Source organism: Balaenoptera borealis (genome assembly GCF_965194805.1).
Source record: "Balaenoptera borealis genome assembly, chromosome: 9".
NCBI lineage: Eukaryota > Metazoa > Chordata > Mammalia > Artiodactyla > Balaenopteridae > Balaenoptera > Balaenoptera borealis.
In genome coordinates, this window is record NC_138873.1 from 25,567,340 (window position 1) to 25,586,044 (window position 18,705).

At 38.5% G+C, this 18,705-nt stretch overlaps 1 protein-coding gene across 14 annotated transcripts in view; it reads left to right on the forward strand.

Moving 5' to 3' along the window:
* Window positions 1-18,705, forward strand: part of NHSL1 (NHS like 1) — a gene marked incomplete at its 5' end in the record, with an annotated part of 304,070 nt that overhangs the window by 271,940 nt on the left and 13,425 nt on the right. For 12 of the 14 annotated variants that reach the window (XM_082405604.1, XM_082405598.1, XM_082405605.1 and 9 more), the window contains 2 exons: window positions 10,116-10,305; window positions 14,871-15,002. In XM_082405604.1, the coding sequence (XP_082261730.1) occupies window positions 10,116-10,305; window positions 14,871-15,002 (322 nt within the window). The remainder of the gene's footprint in view (window positions 1-10,115; window positions 10,306-14,870; window positions 15,003-18,705) is intronic. The other 2 variants (XM_082405599.1, XM_082405602.1) reach the window with 1 other exon arrangement.

Here is an 18,705-nt window from a genome sequence, read left to right on the forward strand (position 1 = left end):
ACAAAAAATAAAGAAAACATTTTTAATCTTACAGTATAGTACCTTGAAAAGTACGGTATGGTACCAGCTACATCACCGCTGCTTTTACACTTGCTTCCGGACATCCTGGGCTTGAAATAAAGATACTGTACTACTGTACTCTATACAGTACTGTACAGTAAAGTACACAAAAGCATAAGCACTTGTAGAGGATGCACGCATGTGACAATGTACGCCAGATATGTGAACTGACTTAAGTGATTGGACATGTGAACACGGTTCGCATCTTTGAAAGTTCGCAACTTGAAGATTCATATGTAGGGGACTTACTGTAAAAAGTTGAGTAGTTTTGTTCCGTTTTAGTTTGGAGTTATTTTAGGGGATGGGAGGAGGAGGGCGAGGCCTGGAGAAACTGAGTCCAAGGTTCCTACCTGGGAAAGCTGTAAAACAGAAGAGCAGTGGGGGAAGGAGAACTGGCCCGACCAGGTATTAAAACATAAAGAGTCAAGAATCACTCCAGTGTGGCACCTGAATATGCAGACCAGTAGGACAGAATATTAAAAACAGACTATAAAGTCCAGGAGTAGACCTAAATCTTTAGGGATTTAGTATATGATGAAGTTGGCATTTGAGATCAGGTGGGAATCCATTAACTGTACGAGGGGCTCCAAGCTAGCAGTTTATGGTCTCCACGTTAAGACCAAGACCCCTAACTGCAATCATGTCCTTAAATGTCACTCTAACAGTTGGGATCATTTTAAACATGGAGTATATAGAAGTCAACTTAGAGGGAAAATTCTACTGGGGAAACCCTTCACTTTGTATTTCCAGGTGGGCAGTGGAGGTGGGGCTATGGTGAGGAGAGCAGTGAACTATAGAGAAGAAGGGACAGGTAAGTTAACATGCTTAGGGGACAAATGGTCTGACAGCAAAATTAGGATGAAAAAGCATCTAACTTGCACTCAAGAAATAATTAAGCATCTATTATGTGCTTAGGATAGAAGCACTCTCCTAAAATGAGAGTTGCTAATAGGGCAAAAGTTAAGGACATAAATTAGAACAGAAAACTTAGGGGACGTCTGTTCTGGTTATTTATTCTGGCTAATCATTCCAGAATAATTATCCTAATGCAAAACATTTCCCAAGTAGGACTTGTGTTTATGGTGTGGTGAAAGATATTTTGCTAATGATATCCACATATATCTTTCAAAGTAGTGATGTAGTGTAGCAAGAAAAGAAATTGCTTGAAATATTTCCAACTATATATGTTATGTATATCATTAAATAGTAAACATGCTGCATGAAAAATGCTGTCTGCAAAGAGATTCAGAAATCTCACAAAATACCTTTTTATTCAACTGTGAAATCAAAGAGTAAGGCATTGCTTTAGTATTGTCCTAGCCTTGACATTTTTTTGTTCTTTTAGTTTTCAGTGTGTACCAGTTACTACCAAAGAGTTTATTCAGGTATTTGAAGAAAATTCAGTTATAGATGACAGAACACTTCCTTGAGAAGGCATTTCTCCAACTGCCATTGTTGGAGGTTATGTTTGATGAATATCTTCACTGAATCAAGGAAACATTCATAGAGGCCCCATTGTCTCAGCAGAAAGAATGTCAGTCATTATTCAATCTCTTGCGTAAAATTCCCCCTCAAACAGATAAATTAGACTGGGATTGTGGCAATAAATCGTTGGCTTTAATGGTATTGATAGAAACAGAAATTTTCTTTTCTAGTTTCTGTTTTTCTTTGAACTGGCATCTCAGGTTCTGTTTTAGTCTTCACTGATAAGAGGTATCTAAATTGAAGGAGGACTTAGAAGACGACAGAAGGACAGTAGCCTTACTCTGTGACTGCACATGGCGGAGGCTTGTATAAGGTGATGCTTCAGAACACCGGTCTGGGGCAGCTTTTCCACCTGTCGAAGCTGGTGGCCTTGGCAAATTGCTTCCCTCTGTGAGCTTCAGTTTCCTCAACTGTGAAGAGTCACAAACGACATGTTCTGGTTTTGCTCAGGACAGTCTGGTTTACAGCTGCTGTTCTGTGTGATTATTAAAAGCACCCCTTTCACTCTCAGAGGTGTTCTGGTTTTGATAATAAATTGCATGATTACCTCACCCACCTTGAGGATGATTGTGAGGTTGAAGTGAATTAATGTTTGTAAGATCCTTAAGCGTGGTGCCTGGTGCACAGTATATGCTCAAATGATGATGACAAGTGTCTTATAAACTGTCTGGTTTTATGAAAATTGGCTGCTCTTGCAGTCACTCTGAGTCTTTTATTCCACCCACATAGAATTTCCTACCTAAGGCAGTGAATTTGAGAGGTTTCAGCAATTACTAAAAAATTTCTAATTGTGTCTTCACAGGTTATCTACGTGTAGAACTACCAGTGGTTATACTGGTACTAACTTTATAATGATAGTAAAATACTTTAGAACTTTTTCAAAATTATATCTCATTTTCACAAGAACTCCCATGAAATAGGTACTTTAATAATTATTACTATCATTTTAACCATCTGGAAACTGAGACTCAGATACATGAAATTACTTTCCCAAGAAGATCACATAGCCAGAATGAGTCAGAGAGGACATGACCCAGGGCTTCTCACCTTATATTTCATTTCTTTTCATTGCACCATATTGGTGAAATAAAAGGGCAAGATTACTAAATTACCCAATGCCTTCACATTATGCCTGCCATTGTCATTTTTCCTTCTATATTTGACTTGTCTGATATTCATTCATTCATGCTGTTGTTTTCAAAAACCATTTAAGTCCTGCTTGGTCTCAGTATCCAGACAGGGCCCCTAGCCTAGGGTAACTTACCATCTAGAAAACATTTATGATGATTCTAGATACAGTCATTTCTTACTGGGTCTTTCTGGGTGAGTAATTTCAGGACACAGTGGAAGCACAGAGGAGTCTTTGCTGGCTCCTTGTGTTCACTGCTCTGCAGTTTGTGGCACTTGTTACCCTGTACCTTTGCAGGCAGGGTGGGAAGATTGGGGTCTGTCATTTCCAGGCCTTTACACATTCAAACAGTGAGGGTGTCTCTCATAACTTGTTTCGGTTTCTCTTCCTACACACATACCATTAAATTGGAATGGACTGTATTCATATCTGCCCTCCATTCTAGACTGGGGCAGGACGGGGGGACGGACACACAGCCTTCTCATCGTGTTGATCTCTATATTCCCAGTATGGGGCCAAGCACCTGGCACAAAGAAAAGCCCAGAGGCTGGGCTCGGTGCTGTCTGTGAGTCTACTTAATACTTACTGCAACCATGCAAGGTAGCTTGCATTGTGCACATGTCACAAATGCCTCTTGGAGGGATTACACCACTTGCTTAAGATCACATAGCTTTTTTTTTTTTTTTTTTTAAAGATTTTCTGTGTTTTATTTTTTTATTTTTTTTTATTTTTTTTAAATTATTTATTTATTTATTTATTTATTTATTTATTTATGGCTGTGTTGGGTCTTCTTTCTGTGCAAGGGCTTTCTCTAGTTGCGGCAAGCGGGGGCCACTCTTCATCGCGGTGCGCAGGCCTCTCACTGTCACGGCCTCTCTTGTTGCGGAGCACAAGCTCCAGACGCGCAGGCTCAGTAGTTGTGGCTCACGGGCCTAGTTGCTCCGCGGCATGTGGGATCTTCCCAGACCAGGGCTCGAACCCGTGTCCCCTGCATTGGCAGGCAGATTCTCAACCACTGCGCCACCGGGGAAGCCCAAGATCACATAGCTTTTAAACCCTGAAACAGAGTTCTCTCTCTCTTTTTAAAAAGAGCATTATGTGGTATAATTTACATAAAATAAACTACACATCTTTAAAGTATACAATTTAATAAGTTTTGACATATTTATACATACAGGAGACCATCACCACAATCAAAATAGTGAACACACCCTTCACCCCCAAAAGTGAACTAGGATTAAAACCCAAATCTGTGACTCCACAGCCCCTGTTTTCCCTCAAACAATGAGTGTATGCGGAATTGAGCCTTAGCTACAGCTCTTTCCTGCTAACTACTCTGTTAGGGGAGTTTTGAATTGTTGAGATAATAGGAAGAACATCTTTTTCAACCCATCAGCCATCAGTAAAAGAGTGGATAAATAAATGTATTAGAATGGGATGTAGGCTTCAGTGAAATGGATTAACTATAGCTCACACAACAACATGGATATGTCTTTGAAACATAATGGTAGGCAAATAACACTACAAAGAGACTGGTACCATTTTTATAAAGTCAAGCAAGTCTAAATATGTAATTTAGACATATTTATGCACACACATAACAAAAATTTAAGGAATGATAAATAACAGAATTCAGGAGAATGGTTACCTTGGGGGAAGCAGGGAAAAGTATGGGGTGGATGCAATTTTTGGTACTATTTTAAGTCATGAGTTGGGTAGTAGGGTCTTAAAAATTCATGTTATGTTACATACTTTGTATATATGATTTATTATAATAAAAGGTCGTTAAAAGTAAGAAATTACAGGGCTTCCCCGGTGGCGCAGTGGTTGAGAATCTGCCTGCCAATGCAGGGGACACGGGTTCGAGCCCTGGTCTGGGAAGATCCCACATGCCGCGGAGCAACTAGGCCCGTGAGCCACAACTACTGAGCCTGCGCGTCTGGAGCCTGTGCTCCGCAACAAGAGAGGCCGCGACAGTGAGAGGCCCGCGCACCGCCATGAAGAGTGGCCCCCGCTTGCCGCAACTGGAGAAAGCCCTCGCACAGAAACGAAGACCCAACACAGCCATAAATAAATAAATAAATAAAATTTAAAAAAAAAAAAAAAAAAGTAAGAAATTACATTATCACTTTGAACATTTAGGTTCACTTAATATGTGATCGTTTAAATCCAAAATATTTTAATTCAGTACATGGTAAGAAAGTTTAGAGCCCATGATAAAGAGGCTAGGTTTGTGGTAATATACTGAGTAGGAGAGAAGGAACAATTGAAATTATTTAATAATGTGAATGTGGAAACCACCTCCTGGCCATCGTGGAGCTGCTGGATGGGCCATGAACTGTGCTTCTGTGTGGATCCCCCCAAACCACTACCCTTGGTTTTTGTTGTTGGGTCCAGGGCCCAGGAGGCCGGGGGGAGGAATATGGAGAGAAGAGAATGAAGTCAGGATCTTTTGTGTCTAAGTGTATTGATGGTGGAAGAAGTATATAGCCAAAAAAGACTCCAAACATTTTGGCGCCTTATAAAACTATCTAGAATCTTTAAAAAGCAAGAGTTGACCCAAGAAAGATTTAATTCTGGAGAGAAAAACACCATGGACTAAGTAAGTGTCCTATAAAAAGGACCGGAAGGTATGTGGGTTTCCTCTTAAATGGTGCTCTATATAGTTTCATCTGTTCTATATCTATTTTTATGTAATAATTGCTAAATGAATGCTAACCTTAACTCTGGCTATAATTAGGTTTTCTAATTTTTAAAAGCATAGCAGATTTAAAAAAAAAAAAAAAAAGCCTGGGTGGGCATATGTGTTTCATAGTTAAGCCCATTTTTTGGTAACTTGGCCGTCTGCCAAAGAGACCATGTTTCAGGCCCCACCATCCATCTGGTGAGAGCTTGTCTGATTTCCAGACAGGACCTAGTAGTCTCTGAAATGCAGGACTTAACAGCATCCAAAATTCACAAAACAACTGCTGGTATGGCAGGTGATCTCCCTTTGTAAATTAAGCAATTTGACACAAGAAATCGAGGTTTCTTATGTTTCATTTGTGACTGTCCATTCCTTCCAGGATAAGGATATGGGGTGTTAATGAACATTACTGATCAATTTACAGTTTTTAAAACTGCATTTAAGTTTTGAAAGCAAGACCACTTTCAACTCAATATTTAAAAAAATAATTTACCCTGTACTGAGGGATCCCTTAACATGAAGCATGGTGACGCTATTTAAGTTACTCTGTTCTCAGCACAGGGAGCTTGAGTTGCTCAAAACGTACAGCTGGTAAATGACGGAGCCAGCATGCTGCTACTTACTGTTTTTTACTCCAGAGTGAAGTGTTCCATCCACTACACCACACTGTTGACTTTACTCTAGCTTTTTTAAAGGTTTTGTTCTATTCAGAGATATAAATGGAGATTTTATTTTTATTTTATTTACTGTTGGCTGCGTTGGGTCTTCGTTGCTGCATACGGGCTTTCTCTAGTTGTGGCGAATGGGGGCTACTCTTTTTTGCGGTGGGCAGGCTTCTCATTGCGGTGGCTTCTCTTGTTGTGGAGCACGGGCTGTAGGCACGCCGACTTCAATAGTTGCAGCACACGGGCTCAGTAGTTGTGGCTCGTGGGCCCTAGAGCTTGCAGGCTTCAGTAGTTGTGGCACACAGGCTTAGTTGTTCCTCAGCATGTGGGATCTTCCCGGACCAGGGATCGAACCCATGGCTCCTGCATTGGCAGGCGGATTCTTAACCACTGCGCCACCAGGGAAGTCCGGAGATTTTAATTTTAGATAGAAAACCTAGTAATTTATTGCAAATATTGCCAAGTTGTTATTTTACACTGTTTGACAACAGAAGCTTTGAGGGCACATGTGGGTTCTAATCCCAGTTGCCCACTTGTGAACTTTCCAAAAGTGAAGTTGCTTTACTCCATTTCCTTATTTACAAAACAAGGCTAATGCTGTGAAGATTAAATGAGGTACCAATTCCTATAAAGCCTGTAACCCAGGGCAAGGCATTGAGCAATCAGTTACTAAATGGTGACCCCCTTTTTAGCTAAAATTGTGAAATAGCTCTCTATGCAATTCTGATTTAAAGCCTTCTGAAACTTACATTCTCATGGGAGAGACAAACAAGGTGAATAACTAAAATATATGCATACTGGTGATATGTACTGAAGAGAAAAAAGAAAGCTGAGAAGGGGGATATAAAATATTGGGGAGGAGTTGAAATTTTAGGTAAGTGAACAGGTAAGACCTCAACAAGAAGGGGACTCTTGACTAAGCACCTGAAGAATAAGAAGGTGCTATCTGTGAGGATGTCTAAGGGAAGAGCAAGTGCGAAGGCCCTGAGGCAAGAGAGTGCTTGGTTTGTACAAGGAACTGGATGGAGGATGGTGAGGCTGGAGTAGAAGAAATAAGGGATAGAACAGTAGAAGATGAGGTCAGAGGTAGCAATGGGCCAGTTCATAGGTCATGTTGGGTCTCGTAGGTTATAGTAAGGATGCACAGGAGCCGCACGATCTGACATATTTTATTTATTTATTTATTTTTAACATCTTTATTGGAGTATAATTGCTTTACATTGTTGTGTTAGTTGCTGCTGTGTAACAAAGTGAATCAGCTATACGTGTACATATATCCCCATATCCCCTCCCTCTTGCGTCTCCCTCCCACCCTCCCTATCCCACCCCTCTAGGTGGTCACAAAGTACCGAGCTGATCTCCCTGTGCTATGTGGGTGCTTCCCACTAGCTATCTATTTTACGTTTGGTAGTGTATATATGTATGTCATATAAAATATATGACATATTTTAAAAGGATCCCTCTGGCTTCTGTGTTGAGCAATAGACTATTAAAGGGGCGGTGGGGAGAAGGGGAGGGTGGCCAACAAGGTCAGAGCATGGAGACCAGTTAAGAGGCTAAGGTAATAATCCAGAGCATTACAATATCCATCTTAATGGAGTAACTGTGATGTGTTCTGCCATTGAGATGGTTGAGGTTTTTCCTGTTCCCCTGCTGCATTTATAAATACTGAGAAGGATGGGAGTCAGATCATTCTGGAAGTTGTACCCTCCTGGTTTTTTATTTCTCTTTAGTAGATCGTGGCACTGTATAACGGTCCCATTTGCATATAACTTTATCTGTGACCTGCATGTCTGGGAAGTTTTCTTGCAAAGGAAGGGAGCACTTTATAAAATAGATGATCTTTGTCACTGGTCATACTGGAGTGGTCCCTGGTCATCATCCCATGGCAACGAGGCTAAACTGAAGTACTATATCATTGTGACAGTTATCAATTCTGACACTCTCAGTCAACTGAAAGAAAGGTAGGTTACTAAGGCTGACGAGCCCCATTGAGCCAAATACAGACCATAGAACAGTGCTTCCCCACCTCCCTCAGCAGACGTCACACGGAAAAGGGAACCCTCTCGGTACGGTGTCACCATGCTATTTATTCTCCATCAAGCTGAAGCTTTACTTTTCTTTCTTTCAGACCGTTTTGATTAGGATTTGCTTCTTATGGCCTTTAAAATTTGTGCTATATTTCAAAGTTGCCTGAAAAATTATTTCTATCTATAGATATCAGAAAATCAGAGTAACCTTCTAATTTACTAAACTGAGATTCAACTTCAGACATGTGACCTTTACACAAACTGCATGAAATTCTCAAAATTAATTTTAATTTGTATATGTGTGTGTTTGTGCATCTGCAACATAAGGGTAGATAATAAGTATTATAAATCAAACCTAACGCGAGTGTCACAACTGCAAAAAGGATAGAAATAATTGATTTACATCGGTATGGCTTAGCTGCTACTGCTGATTCAAAAATCCCTTTGATTGCCTTTCAAGGATCTGTAGGAGTTGTGATCATTTTAACCAGTGTTGGATCAAATATGAATAGATATGGTGCAATTTAGTATCATAATAGGATGTCAGTAACATATGCTCATTATAAATTGAGTATATTGTCAGTTTAATTACAAACATTTCACATTTTCCTTAGGTGGCAAGGAAACTAGGTTATCATTTTATACATTTTATGTACTAATAATATAATATAATAATATAAATTCTCAAATATCGAGATGTCTATTCATATGATTTATATTTTTATTTCCACAATGCCTTTTCCACAGCTATCATGTCATTAGATTCACGAATACCTCTAGTGGGATGTGGAAGGTAGGGAGGATAGCCCTTTTTTTACAGCCAAGTAAACTTCAGTGTTTAGGAACAGCTTCAAGATCACTTAACTGTAAAGTGAGTGAGAAAAATCTTCACAAACATAATGTTAAGTGAAAGAAATAAGTCACGAAACAGAAAATACAATATAATTTCCCTTAGAGAAAATTCAATTACAGGCAAATGAAGCTGGGGTGTTAGGAGTCAGGATAGCAGTTACCCTTTTGGGGGGCTGTGTGATTGAGGGGTGCTGTATTGACCTGGGTGCTAGTATTCTAGGAATTCCCTTGGGAAGGTTTATTGACTTTTCATTTTTAAGGAAAACCTGTCCTAACTGCCTTAGGTGGTAGTTAGTTTAAATGCTTTTGACTTGAAGAGCAGTCCTTAAGCGTTTATTATGATTATAACCTGCCATTTCCCAACAAAAGTCAATTACCCTTTTTTGTTGTTATTATTGCTGCTGTTTCTGAGACCGTCACATTTCTTTTGAGTTCTTGGTGTTTTCTTGTCATAGACCCAGCTCCTGGAGCCATGGTGAAGTTCATCATAAAATGCTTGCCAAAACAACTTTCTTGCTTACGCTTTTTAAGATGTTACAGGAAGAAAGGTGTTGACGAGGGCTCCCCAGTTAGCATGTTAATCTGTATGAAAACAGACACTGCTAGAAATGTTTTCATGGGACTTTGGTAAGGCTCCAAGCAGAGCTTCAGTCAGCTTCTTATAATTTAACAATTTCACACTGATTTTTTTTTTTCCCATATAAATGGTTTCTGAAGAGCACAGATAGTTGAACAACAATAGCTCTCTCATTTTCAAACTGTTCTTTGAGGTCAGAGCCTAAAGGAAATGAGATTGAGGCTAGAAATTACTTTGGGCAAAATGAAATTTTAATAAAAATAGAAACTGATGGGCAAACCCGTGATGTTTCTCTGGGCTTCTAATGTTAAACTAAATCCAAAGCTTTCTGATCACAGTAAATATAGAAAAAAACAGGAAGAACTTAAAAAATTTTGTGGGTCAGCAAAACCTTTTGCAGTCCTCATGGCTTAGAGACTAAGGCCTCTGCAAATCGTATATATTATGGGTCATACCCAAGGTGATGAACGGTTCTCTTGCAAACCGTTGCTTCTGTTCCTAAATGTGACCAATTTTTTTTTTATGGCTTGCTCCAAATCAGTTTAATTTTTTTTTTTAAAGAAATGTATTTTTAAATGTTTCTGCCAGCATTTACACACCTATGGCTTCCTCTCACTTTTTTCCCCTGCAGTGTTCTATCTCTTCGTCGGAAGAGGAAAGACTTTCTACCAGGAGACCTAAAACGCCAACCTCAAGTGAATTCTCTGACCTTAGCACTCAAACCAACTGGACCAAACCACTTCCCTTGCCAACACCGGAAGAGAAGATGCGACAGCAGGCCCAAACAGTCCAGGCTGATGTAGTTCCTATTAACATAACTGGTATGCTTTGCTCTGCAGACAGGTTCCAAATGTTCTGGGAGAATGACTATGGCTCTTTGTTTGTTATACACTCTTAGCATGTCATTTATACATCAAAGGTAAATAGCTGTGGTCTGACTTCCTGCTCTTTGTTTAATGAAGGGAATACTAAAACATATATATGTGTGTGCATGTCAAATATATATTGCTTTTAGATTAGAAGACTGTGTCACCAGAGGTTGATGTCAAAGAACTCAGTGGTCCAGCCATTCAGCTGAAGTGTTTCTTTTAATTGATTTGCCTTTTAAAAATATTTTGGCTATATGGAATATTTGGAATATCTTATATTTGGAATATCTTCCAAATGTGATCTTGGGTAAGAAAAAATTAGGTTTACCTTCTAAAGGGCTATTTTAACTCATTTTTAGAAGTGAAGAAATAACACTTTTGTGATATTTCTGAATGATTTGCTTACCTTCTTGTTTTCTCAAGTAGAAAAAGAGAAAAATTACTTGAAATAAAAATATCAAGGGAATTAATAATAACTATAAATATATTTTTTTTTAAAACTTAATAGGGTGGTAAAATTATACCTTGAGCTCCATAATTTGAATTCTATAACCATCAAATAAAAATCCATTCCTTCTGAATTTGAAAATATCATCTATGATAATTAAGGTGACAACAAGGTACATAAAGTTCAAAGACAGTATTTCACAAATGTAGAAGAACTGTTAAAAGATATCAAAACTTTTCTACTTTATCACTTCCATAGCCTGCAGAGAAGCTAGGTCAGTGGTTTGGGGAGTGTACAGAATGCAAAATAGACACGTTAAGAGTTAGTAGCTTCAGCCATTAGACTATGTGTTCAAGAGAAATAGTTTACTGATAGTTATATTGATAACCAGTCCGTACAAAGCCTGGCTTATAGGGCCAGAACCTAAAAAAAAAAATCAGGTGACCAATAAGGATAAGTTTTCATAAAAAATTAGGATGAAAACCCATAGCACCCTTGCTGTGTTTCTGAGGCTACTGCTCTTGACTACTGTTAGAAAGCTTCTTGCCATGGCATTGGTGGGATTGAAAACGTTTTGTAAGGAACTGAAAACATTTTGATAGTTACTGAAGAATTTTTTTTTAGTAATTAATTAATTTAATTTATTTTTGGCTGTGTTGGGTCTTCATTTCTGTGCGAGGGCTTTCTCTAGTTGTGGCAAGCGGGGGCCACTCTTCATCGCGGTGCGCGGGCCTCTCATTATCGCGGCCTCTCTTGTTGCGGAGCACAGGCTCCAGACGCGCAGGCTCAGTAGCTGTGGCTCACGGGCCTAGTTGCTCCGCGGCATGTGGGATCTTCCCAGACCAGGGCTCGAACCCGTGTCCCCTGCATTGGCAGGCAGATTCTCAACCACCGCGCCACCAGGGAAGCCCCACTGAAGAATTTTTTAAAACCTTACAGGATGTTTAAAAATTATATTTAAAACTCTTATTTTGAATTCCAGAGAAATTTAATAAATAAGTACCTGAATTATTTTAAATTCCATGTGCATTTTTCCATATTTACTATACTTAAGCCTTAAAGGACTAGCATGGCATTTTATTCCATTTTCTTTACAAATAACATTGATTTTTCTGAGCGTGATTCTCATTCACCTAGATCATATTTTTTAAAGATATTTTTATACGTAGTTACGTTTCAGAACAAAGTACAATGTTTATTGCTCAATGAAATACATGGGTGCGTATTTTCTACAAGAAAATGCATTACATTGTTTGATTGATTAAATGCAGCAGAAATGTAATTACATTATATATGATTAAATGCCTCAGAAATAATATTATAAGATAAGATTGTGCTATGAAATGTGACAGTCCTTAATGGAATTAGGGTAAACTGCATTATCGTGAAATTAGGAAATTTAAAACAGAGTAACCAGAGTTTCAGGAATAAAGAATAATTTGCAGTGAAATACATTGTCGCAACAGCAGACACTGTCAGTCTCTTTGAACTTAATTCTCTCCTGTTTGACGACTAAGTGGATATGAATTACATAGAGTTTAAAAGGAGGCCTTGAAAATGCCACACAGGAAAGGTGAATGACAATAAACAAATGAGCGGTATGAGTTAGGAAAAAATGCAGTTTAATTCTGAGTGGTTAACGTTTTTGGAAATATAGAAAGCAAATACCTAATTACATATTTATTGATCCATTTTCTGGATCCGTGTGTTCACGTATACACACGTATTTCATAAAGAAGTAGTTTTTCTAATATTCTGGTATAAATAAGCATTCATTTTAAAATGTTTACTTTTAGTGGTTGAATTGACATAGGTTATACAACTTCCTGCTCTTTAAACGATATATTTCTAAAGCCCTAGAAGACTTTTTAAATAAAAATGTAGCTTCCTGTAGGGCATTGTCATGTGTTCATTTTTTTGGATGAACACTGACCCTCTGTTTGGTTTGCAGTACAGTTCAGCAGAGGGAAGAATGCCAATAAATACATTATTTCAAATGCAGAGAGATGCTCGCCAGGCATAGAGGTAGAACATTAGCCCAATGAGCTGCTGGCTTGAAAATCAATTTAATCCCTTTAGTCATAGTCCTGTGGGACTCATCATGTTCTAAGAGTTGAGAAAAAAATGTTTAAAATAAAATGTACATACGCGTATGTCCCATAGTCTGCCATGTGGGATAACAGCTCTTCCACCTGGAAGATAAATAGAGTGGGTAAACATCCTTAAGCACTTCTTACAAACTGCCTTTGTACTGATGTTCGAGCTAGCTAAATTGATTTCTAAGTAGTAACCATGACCAACTAATGCCATTTTTCAATGAAAGGGAATAATTAAATTCCTCTCAATTCAGTAGATATTTACTGAATAACTGCTTTGTGTCAGGCATTGAGCTGAATGCCACAGGCGATGCTACAGTACATGATCATGGTCCCTGCCCTCCAGAAATGTATAATCCAGCGGGGCAGGCAGTCCTTTTAGGTCACGATTCAAGATGGAGTGTTGGCACCAGTAATGGTGTATGTCTTAAATGTTCATCTTCATGATTTGTTTCTTAATTTCTTTGGAGCTTGGGTGGTTTATCTTTGTTTTAGTTTAGGAAGCAAAACTGGAGACTAAATGCAACTATCTATTAATGTTCTGTCCATTCTTAATGGCTTGATCCAAGAAAATGTTTTTCCTCTGCTGCAGGGAACTAGTGGACCAGTGAAGTCCTGACTTGTCCCTTACAAGCGCCATATATGCTGTTGTACATAGTGACCCATTTGTCACAGTGATGGTACCTTCCGGCGTTTCAGGATCTTCTCTAAGTCATTTCTGTTTTTCCCCATTAGGAACAGAAGTGTGAGCATTTTCAAGTTTGCAAGCACTTATCTAAGTTTGTTGCTTTGTAGGTAAAATGTGTTTTGATCATTCAGATCTTTTATCCTCTGTTTTGACTAGAACCTTATTGGTTCTATTCACAATTTATTCCCATTAAAATAGAAGATACATTGTTTACAACATACCCACTTTGAATGTGCGTCAGTATTGCTAAAAAGAGTGAATAATTTTTATACTTTTCTTAAAACATAAAAGTATGTATTTTGTGTATGTATTTTTTTTTTAAATCTCTTTTTGAGGAGAAGAACCATTTAATAAGGTCAATGCTATAAAACTTTCTTTAATTAAACTGTTAAATTTAAAGCAGACCGATCAATAACTGATTGGTCTGCTTTAAATTTAAACTGATAAATTTAAAGCAGACCGATCAATAACTGATACGTTACTATTTTATGGTTCCCATGGTGTTTTAATCACACATCTTACATGCTAGAAAGAAAAAAAGTCCTGTGGATGTGGCATTCTGGGTTTGGTTTCAACATAACTGAAATGAATTTAGATCAACTTTAAAAAGTGATTAAGAAACAGCAAGAAGCAGTTCAGCTTTAACAACAGCAGCGCTCCTGGGTCTCATTGTGGTAAAAAGTACTTTATCATTATAAGGCTTTTTCTTTTTCATTATCCTTGTATCTCACACCATAGCAATTACCACAGTCTATCCAAATTATCAGCCTCCTTGACGGAAGAAAAAGCTCTTCATCCAAAATTCTTGATTAAGTTATTTGTTTCATCACATAGGACAAGACATTACATTGGTCTCTGGAGAGGACCAGATGAGTCAGACATATTCATCGCTGGCACCGCATACGTGCTGATGTTAAGCGTGATTTCAGTGACCAGAAAACCTTTGTAAAATACTTCCAAAATGATACTTTTTTTAAATAACACAAAATCACTTTTCCAGTGTGTTATTCACCAGTTTGTATTTGCCACTCCAGCTCATTTGCAAATGAGCTCAAGGTGCTTCCTTTGGAAGGACACACACACACGGAAGTTGGAAAATAGCCTTATGGTGCTAATGTGCTTTCCCTCCTTTTTTGCCCTTCAGCATTCATTCATCATCGTATGACTGGCTAACATCATTATTAATACCTTCTTAGCATTTTACAACAAGCTTCTGGAAGAAAGTGCATGGTGTCGGCTTGCTTGAAAATAACCTTGCTTTGCTTGTTCTACTACTCTACATTAGGGGAGAATTTCGATCGCCAGGCCAGCCTTCGGCGGTCTCTAATTTACACAGACACTCTGGTAAGACGACCGAAGAAAGTCAAAAGGAGAAAGACTATTACAGGAGTCCCTGACAGCATACAGAAGGAGCTAGGTATGGCTCATCAGAACTGTATTCTGTTGCCCCTCATTGCTACTCACCATTACTATGCTAACCTCATCGGTGGTGCTTATGAAATCGATACATTCTGATAGCCTTTTGGTACCCCAGAGGGGCAGCTTCTTCCCTGAGCGAAGCACTGGGTACAAATCTTAACATCCCATGCAGATGATTTATTCAGTTTTGTTGAGAAGGTAAGAGGAAGAGCCTATATGAAAACTATTAATTGGGATGATAGAAATTTAAGTTATGTCATCATCTCTATGTACCTTGAACAGTGGGCATTCCCACAATAAAATTTACTTTCAATTTAGAGCTTAAGTCTTCATAAAACCAAAAACTTATTCTAGGACTTCAAATTATGAATAGAGACTTCATTAGTTGTACCGACAATAATTGGTGGCATTTTGTCATCAGAGACAGCAGTATAGCATAATTAGTAAATACCAGTACAGTAGAAAATAGTCACTTATGTTGGCTAGTGCTTTATTGGTGCTTCGGTGAAACAATTTCATAGCTCTTTGATTCAGTATTTTCAACCTTTGATAAAAAAAGAAAACGAAAAAAACTTTCGGCTGGTGGAGAGGGTGATTTACTTCATTATTCACTCATCTAGTTTGTTTCTGCTTATCTTTATATATGCTTTGGATAATCCTTTCCTTCTTTTCTTTCTATATTCACTTCCTCTCCCTGTTTTTTCATGGCCCATCAGGAATGTCTGCCGAGATAGCAGGGCTAAGAGCAGGGGCTCTGGTGCCAGGCTGCTTGGATTTAAATCCTATCTCTGCCAGTTACTTGCTGGGTGGCCTCAAGCTGGTTACTTCACCTCTCTGCGTCTACTTTTTCATTCAAAAAATGTGGCTGGTGATGTTACTAGGACTTACCTCATAGGGTTGTTAGAGGATTTAATGAACTTATACAGATGAAGCCCTTGGTGCCTGGTACTACTATAAACGTAATAGCTACAATTACAATTATTGTATTCAACTTAATACTACCTATCTTGAAACTTGCCTTTTTCTTTTTGGCCAACCTGTGGACTTCTTTCCTTATAATTACTTCACCTGGTCTTTTTACTTTTATTTGCTATTGAGGGCTATACTCTAGAAACTCCTAATCATTATGTCTGAACTTGCCTATTAGTCTTTTAATCAAAATGAGTTTATCCTAGCAATATTGGTATATGTTACAGCAGTTTGAGGTAGCATTTCAACTTCCAGGTGCCACAGACATCACTCCTATGTGTTTTTTCCTAACACCCTTGCCTAAATGCTTTATATTAGGGAAGGAAGTCTCACTCTTCTTCACCCCGCGTCTTCTCTCTTACTGCCATCCAATTCTACAGCATGTGGTCTCTGCCTTCCAGACTGTAACAACAACGGGACAAGAGTAGCGATGCTTTTCCTCTGCTCTAGATAGCGCCAGTAACCCCGATGACATACGGGTACGCATCTTATCCCATAACACAGGAGTTTAATCACAAACAGAGGCAAGATTGCATCCACAGATAGATAATTTCACAGGATTTCACAGGATTTATGAAAGTTGCTTCTGGTTCATGCCCTCACATCTGCCTCCTTTAGTGGACCAGGGCTCCTGTATCCCGTTCTTTCAGACTCTATTTTTCTCTCTCCTTTAGATAACAGCTAACTAATTTGAGAAAAAATAATATGTACTAGTATGTTCAGCAGATATTAATGGGCTAAGTTTTTTTTGTTTTCTGGGTTTTTTTTTTTTATTTTTTTTTTTTTTGGCTGCGTTTGGTCTTTGTTGCTGCGTGCAGGCTTTCTCTAGTTGCGGCGAGCGGGGGCTACTCTTCGTTGCGGCGTGCGGCCTTCTCATTGCGGTGGCTTCTCTTGCTGTGGAGCACAGGCTCCAGGCACGTGGGCTTCAGTAGTTGTGGCTCGAGGGCTCAGTAGTTGTGGCGCATGGACTTAGCTGCTCCGCGGCATATGGGATCTTCCCGGACCAGGGCTCGAACCCATGTCCTCTGCATTGGCAGGCAGATTCTTAACCACTGCGCCACCAGGGAAGTCCCAATGGGCTAAGTTTTTACAGAACTCCGGTAATATTTATATTTTAACTGATCTTCTAGGAGATGAGCCTTAACCTAAAAAAGTGACTTTAAAGACAGCTCTTTGCAAGATAACAAGGTTGATGTTTCCAGGTAGGCTATGTTTTGAGTGGCTTTCCAACCAATATGGGTAGGTTTTGGATGGCTTTGTGCAAAGAGTATAAGAATAGTTTGGCCTGAATAAAGATAGACATACACATAAGCATTCAATATGAATTACCTATCTATCTATCTATCTATCCATCCATCTATCTATCTATCTATCTATCTATCTATCTATCTATCTATCTATATTTCCATAGCCTCAGAGTTAAGAACTTTTATCACTTTTATTACTGAACCAACCAGTATGGAGCCAGTAACTCAGTTGCCTCTTTGACCTTACTGGAAGGATCTGATCAGTTAGGTAAATCATATCTTCTGTAATTTTAATATTTTTAAAACCAATGATAGAGTCTCTAGGGCCTGCATTCATTTCTCTTTTGCCTGTAACATAGGAACACCACTAATCCTAGCGGAAAGACAATAGCTTTCCCTACATCATCTGTGTTGTGAGTGTTACCAGATGTGAGACAGTTGATGTCATTGCACAGTTGATGACATGTCCTGGATCACCGCTGGAGGTCAACTGAGACAGCTGTATCTGAGTTAGAGCTAGTTTTTTTAAAAAAAGACAATTAGACAACCACTCTAGTTTTATAGATAGGGTAGTTGGAAGGATTCATGGGTAGAGTAAGGCAAAGTAACATTTGAATACAGTAACATATTAGCAAAAAAATTAGATCTTTTCTTTGTTCGTTCATTTGGAGAAAGGTTGACCTTGCCCTTTCTTCTAATATTTTGTACTTATAAGGTGTCTGATTGGAAAGCTTTGTGCTACCTAACTAATGATTATCAAAAATAGACACTTCATGTTTTCTTTAAAAGTTAGTCGTCCTTAGATATAAAGCGTAGGGAAGGATGGCTGAGTCAAACAAGTTAGATTTTTAAAGGATATGATTATCTGAAAGAAGGACATTTAATAGGAAAGATGCAACCTGTCCACTAAACACTGCCCAAGTTGTTGGGACTTTGGATTTTTAAAATCTAACCAGGGATGCTCCCAGAAGTAGAGAGTTAATTGTGCTTAATTATATGCAGCTTTTACTTCAAAATCTGTATGGCCTCGAGAGACCAGTCAATATATAAAGCTTTAAAAGCAAGGTATGATATTTTCTGTTTAAAGCATATTTATGGTATATAATGTGTTGCCTTCCATTTAAATAAAAGGCCGAAATTTCTAACTCTTTCTTTACTCTGATCTTAAACGTACACTGAATTGTATTTGAATGACCTGTTATGAGGTTTCATCTTTTAGAATCAGGTAAGATTATTTTGTTGGTATATAATGATTGTTTGGCTGCTGAATAATTTGGGTACTCCTGGAACTTATCCCAATATGGATTCCCCAAGCAGAAAAGGCCTTGTTTAAAGGAATCCCCTTCTGAATAATTTTTGCTGGTTTGTACTAAGAACATTACTTTAGACCTGACAATACATTAAACCTTAAGTAAAACTAACTTGTAGATTTCTATCATTTTTGATTACATGTGTTTTTTAAAAATTGGGCAGTCCTTGTAGTAT